A 6,239-nucleotide genomic window follows, 5' to 3' on the forward strand; every position below is an offset into this window, starting at 1 on the left:
AAGCTAAGCGCGTATTAATTCCTTCACACCTGAGAGTTTATTTTCTTACTTCTTATCCTACCATAACTTAGGAGACCCACACTGGTCATTGGTCCTGATTTTAGAATCTCCTTTCCAGCACATCTGATACTCTATAAGAAAGCAGGACTCACCTTAAAATCTATTCATAAACTATGGAATGACCCCTTCACACTTAAGATCCTCAGAAAACAACATAAAGCAAATTTAAAAAGATTAATTCAAGACACTAGTCAATGCAGCTGAAGAACTTAACTTTTATTCTTCCAATTTTAACTAGGAAGTCACCACTTTGTAATTTATTTTCTCACGATTTATAAAAAATGAGTTTAGTCCTTAAACTACACATTAATATCCCATGACTCCCAAGTTTTATTGAAGAAAATGATTTTTTTTACTGAAGAAAATTATTCATTAAGTTCCACAGACAGCACAGTCCCATCAATGTAACATTTAGTCTTAAGTCTATACTCATGAGGATTAAGTATAGCCAGTATCACCCTGGCCTGAAACCTGACTGTGTTGCCTCAGGATACCTGCTGTAAATTTTTCAGCTCACACTAAGACACAAAATTAAAATGGGGTGTATATAGCTCATTAAAAAGTTTTCATGATTAAAGAATAACATTAAAATTTTACCAAACTTCAACCTTATGGTTTAACCAAATTAAACTTTTGAAATGTCTATTAACTGCAAATAAATTGCAAATCACGTTTTTCCCCCTTAGGTTTCCCAGCACTTAAAACAGTTACTGAATCAATATAATCTTTAAAATGTCAAAGTATTCTATACATATTGCACTTTTCTGATAGGTTGGGCTAGTACTTTTTATGATACCAAAACTACTGAATAAAATATTTTAAAATCAATAGGTACTTGATTAATCTCCCTGAAATTACACCATTACCCAAATCTTCCAGAATTGTGTAAGACTGAATTTCTTAAATACAGTTTTAAAATTCAACTTACGGAACTGGGTTAAGAGGTAGGAACCACTGTACTGATCTGTTTGCCCTTTTTTTGGTCCCTCAGTGTTCAAATAGAATTTTAAACAAACGATGTTTTATGTTTCCTACCTTAATAAAAAGCTAAACACTTCTATTATCCAAATCAAGAACTAATATTACTGCATTGGTACGTGTGTGTGTGTGTGTGTGTGTGTGCGTGTACATATATATACACACTGTATATATCCACATATATCATATTCACATATATATATATATATGTGAAAAAAGATTGCTTTATTTTGAAATATGTGTATATATGTATAGGTCCCCTGAGAACCTTCTAAACTTTTATAATTGAGAATCAATTATGTACTAGATTCAAATTAGGTAAAGAAAACTTATTTTTCAAAAATAAAATCAATTCCCAATATGCTTGACAGAAACAAGCTATTCATTTTCACTTGTGTTCCACTGAAGACATTACTGATATCTGTCCAATGGTTTATTTCCAAGTGGTCCACTACGAAATTCTTCAGAATGTTTTAAGATTGGCTGTAGCTAGAGTTCTGACTTCCATTTGGACCCTGCTCTCCTTCACTGTTCAAATGGGGAAGAAAGAGATTTTTATACCAATTAAAAGATACATTTTCAACACCCTGATAATATTACTACTAACTTCTGAAGTTCATTATTCCATGGTACAACTCTACAAAACAAAGACATCCTGATTGTAAGACACAAATGGAGAAAAAATTAAATCCAGAAAACTAACATTTGGTTTTATGTTTTTATTCTTCTGTAATTGTACTCTCACACATAACAAGCAGTCTGGAAGTTAGTGTCCATATACATTCATAATGTTTAAATTAGAGTTTGGGATTTCACTATTATTACAGGTATCACTCAACATAGAGATTACAACTTGTGAACAAATTTTCTACAAAATTAAATCTTACATATAAAACTCTATTTCTACTCTTTAGGAAAAATCAAGTGTTCTTTAAAAAAGAAAAAAAAGCCTGTTGTCCAATGTCATCATAAAAATCATATGTAATTACAGCAAACCTTTATAAGTCAAAAAATATGATAATTTCCTGGAAAATGATGAATATTTAAAATAAAAATAACTAAAGCTGAAAATACCAGTAACTGTGACAACAGAAGTATTGCCTTATCTTGTCCACCATCATCTTGCAGCTTCAGGCCCTGCCACTAGTGGAGAATCACTCAGGGAACTTCTGTAAAAAATGCATCCAAAGGTAGCTGTTTGAATTACTGCCTTAAGCAGCTCCTAGTATAAGTCAAGCATCACTTTCTCTCAAATTGTAACATTATTGTAATCAGTAGCAATTTATAAATCCATCTTAATGTTATATAAGTTAATTAAATTTCTAAATAAACAACTAAGATAAGTAGCATTTATTTTCATTCTCACCTTTTTCCTTTCTCTGAATGACCTGATACATAGTGAGGGCAGAGAACCACTCAATTAAATGAAGATTCATTTAAAACAGCAACAAAAACTTCTTAGCACAGGATGTTCATCTTCAGCAAAATGATATGTAAGTATGTGCTATGAACTACAAGATCACTTAGATGTCAAACTTTAATCTTTACTATATCAGATTACTCATCAAATTTTTTGAAAACAATTTCTGAAATTTCTAATAGGAGAATAACCAGTTATGTGGGCAGGGCAATAGCATAGAGTCAAAGTGACAAACTTACTACCAAGGTCTTTATCTCTGACTTTCAGATGAGCCTGCCTAGTTCGGTTCTGTTTATGTACAGTATAAGGCTATATGTTGAGGGATACCTGTAATAGACCTCCATTGCATTAGGAAAAGTTACTAGATAGAAGAATTTATCTTAGAACTAAGACATTCTCAATCTATCAAATCACAAATTAAAAAAACGAAAGCAACATGAGTCAAGTTTTGGTCTAAGTTTTAAGAAAAAGATAAACATAACAATCTAAGAAAGAATATGACAAACAAGTATCGCACAATTAAATGAAATAAGTTTGAAAAGTACCTGTTTGGAGGAGGTTTTGGTTTTGGCATCTTACTAAGAATAGTTGCCATCTCTTTTCTCTCATCAAAATTCTTCCACTGCTCATATAGTTTTAAAATAACCCTGATTATTTCCAAAATCTAGAAGAAAATATTTGAAAAGTTCTCAGTAGCAAAAATAAGTGTATGTGTATAATCCCAGCACTCAGGATGCTGAAGTCAGATCATGAGCTGGAGGCCAGCACAGGCCACATAACAAGACACTGCTTTTATAAAACCTGGCAGTACAATTTGCCGTCAAAAGATAAATATAGGGTCAGGCATGGTGGCCTTTAATCCCAGCATGTGGGAGGCAGACACAGGTGAATCTCTGTAAGAGAGGCCAGTCTGGTCTACACAGCAAGTTCCAGGCTAGCTGGGTCTATAAGGAGACCCTGTCTCAAACCAAAAAAATACCCACAGAAAACAACCAAACAAACAACAAAAAAATATAATTTAATTAGCGCTAGACATGCTCCACCACACCCTGCTTAAAATTCCAATTTTAAGGACTACCTTCTCCATATCCACAGAAAGCTCTGCAAACCATTGTCTGGCATCTTTCTGCTGTACAACACAAGCTACATGTAGGCAAGCTAGAAAGAAAATCAGAGAAAACTGTTCAAATTTAACTGCAAACATAGTCTTAAAACCAAAGACTTTTATGTGACCCTTATTTTCAATACCATTTTTAAAATTATATAGCTACATTTAAATAGTTACCATTCATCAATTTAGTGACACGGAAAAAATTACTAGCACATGAGGGCTCTTGACTACTGCTCTTCACTGTGTACTACTCATAGTACAGATGGTGTGAGGGCATATTTATTACAAAGGCAACAACTCTAATGAAGAGGTCAGAACAGGAAAAACACCTATTAATAGCAGTATAATCAAATCATAACAAAAATTCAATGTGACAAAATTAAAGCCCTAGGTAACCAATGAACTGGTAATTCTTAATGTTGACTGTATTAATACTTCAATTAAAAGTTATATCAGGATTGAGCACACTGATGTAGAATCCAGTGTTGTAATCAAATAGAGGTTTAAAATATGTAATGCCTGGTACACAATATAGTTATACATATTACACAAAATCTAACCTAACAAAGATACGGAAAGAGCCCCAAGACAACTACATCACAGTTTTCTCTAAAAGAGGTCTTACTATATACACCCTGACTACCTTATCCCACTCCTCAAGAGTTATAATCACAGGTCTAGATCATACACAATGCTGGATATTGTGTTGGATGGCATTCTAGGCAGGCAATAAGTCAAAGGATTAAAGATGTAACTGGTAGAGTGCACCCCTATTATGCCCAGAGTTCTATCACCCATACCAAAACAAACAACAGCCACTAAAATGTGAATTGACCTACTGGTTTCTCAAGTCCAAAGAAGCTAGAGTAGGTCTTGCATCAAGTGGACTGAGAGGCCAAAAGAAAATGCCCTAATGGGGACATAGAATAAATCAGAGACAGAGAAGGTGTCCTAAATAATACTGAGATGATTTAGATAAGAGAGATGGTATCAGTAAAGAAATAGTATCAAAGCATTGCCTTTAAAACGGTGAAGAGGAAAGCCGGGCATGGTGGTGCATGCCTGTAGTCCCAGCTGGGGCTACAGGGAGACCCTGTCTCAAAAAAAAAAAAAAGGTAAAGAGGACAGAATGGCATATATTTAAAAGACAGAAAGAGGCTGTAAGTTTTATCTACCAGTTGAGAGGAACACAGAGAGATTAAATTGGGAGACATAATCTGCATTTTAATAAAGCTCATTTTTACTTAGGGTTTATCAATTTAGACAAGTTTTTAAGACTGCCTTGTGTACGACATCATTGCCAAATGTTCCCCTAGGGGAATTACCCTCATTGAAAGCCACAAAAGCCCAGCTCAATAGTATGAAGGACAGAACTGCTCCTTTATAAGCACAGGGATGGAGATCCATCAGCTAGTTAAAGAGTGTTGTAGAAAACTAGATGGAAATGAGAGGTTGCACAGATTACAGAAGGGACAGAAGACTGACAGGAAGGCCCAAACGGCACTGGTAATCAACTACACATAGCTGAGTGCAATGAAAAAAACATAACTGCTGGGTTTCCAACGAAGGTTACTACCTAGTGCTAGCCACCATAACAATGACATTAAAAGTGGTTATAAACTTGGGGTCAAAGTTAATGAGCTCAGTTCTGGTTCAGTGTCTGAACTGTTTGTGAAATGCCAAGTGGAACTATGCAAAAGGTTGATGAACAAGATAAACTGCTCAAGGACAAGATTGTTGCTAAAGAAAATTTAGTGGCTGGGGAGACAGCTTAGTTGGTAAAGTGCTTGCCATGCATTCAAGCTTGAGGACCCTAGGTCAATACTAAGCACCCGCATAAAACATGTAATCCTAGGGAAGACTGAGACAGAAGGATCTCTAGGCCTGACTAGCCAGTCAGCCTAGTCTAAAATAAGTGAGCTCCAGGTCCCCAGTGAGATGTCCTGTCTCAACAAAAAAGGTAGATGGCTCCTGCGGAATGACACTTGAGACTGATCTCTGACCTCTACGGGCACACACATGTATGTGTGCCTGCAAATATATGTGTACCCATATTACACAAACACACATATACCCACACATCACACACATTTTTTCTCTCTCTCTCTTTAATGTTTCAACACAAGAGATTACAGAAGCCTGAGTCTCAGTAAGAATACCCAGGAGGAAAAAAGACCTCACAGACAGCAAAGATGGCAAAATCATGCCATATATCCTGCTATTTCTTCCCTCCTATCTATACAGAGCTCAGCATTTTTTTTATCTCACTGAATGCAGATGCCACTTACTATCCCACCAAGCCCAGCGCTTTACAAGAGTCACCAGCACTACAGAAGTGTTAAGTACAGTCTATTCATCACTTTTGGTATAAGAAGGCTGAAAAACAGCAACATTAAGAAATAACTGGTAGGGGTACAAACCTTTAACCCCAGCACTCAGGAGGCAGAGGCAAGAGGATCACTGTGAGATTGGGGCCAGCCTGGTCTACAATAGAGCACTCTAGGCCTGCTAGGGCTACAGAGACACCATCTCAAAAAAAAAAAAAAAAAAAAAAAAAAAAAAAAAAACTAAAAAAAAAAAAAAAGAAAAACCAAAAAAAAAGTCTAGGTTGTTTTAAAAAATGGGAGGGGGAGTAGAAAGGGAAGAAGACATGGAACGGGAACGAGGAGG

At 35.5% G+C, this 6,239-nt stretch overlaps 1 protein-coding gene across 4 annotated transcripts in view; it reads right to left on the minus strand.

The window, feature by feature from the left end:
* Positions 1–1,050: 1,050 nt before the first annotated feature.
* Positions 1,051–6,239, minus strand: part of Ccnc (cyclin C) — a 21,411-nt gene continuing 16,222 nt past the window's right edge. For 2 of the 4 annotated variants that reach the window (XM_008839632.3, XM_017799774.2), the window contains exons 10-12: positions 3,537–3,616; positions 3,004–3,122; positions 1,051–1,566 (exon numbers count right to left, since the gene is read on the minus strand). In XM_008839632.3, the coding sequence (XP_008837854.1) occupies positions 1,512–1,566; positions 3,004–3,122; positions 3,537–3,616 (254 nt within the window). In that variant the 3' untranslated portion in view covers positions 1,051–1,511. Of the gene's footprint in view, positions 1,567–1,742; positions 2,208–3,003; positions 3,123–3,536; positions 3,617–6,239 lie in introns of those variants that run through there. The other 2 variants (XM_008839629.1, XM_017799775.2) reach the window with 1 other exon arrangement.

Source organism: Nannospalax galili, unplaced genomic scaffold (genome assembly GCF_000622305.1).
Source record: "Nannospalax galili isolate Female #2095 unplaced genomic scaffold, S.galili_v1.0 scaffold78, whole genome shotgun sequence".
In the NCBI taxonomy this organism is placed as follows: Eukaryota; Metazoa; Chordata; class Mammalia; order Rodentia; family Spalacidae; genus Nannospalax; species Nannospalax galili.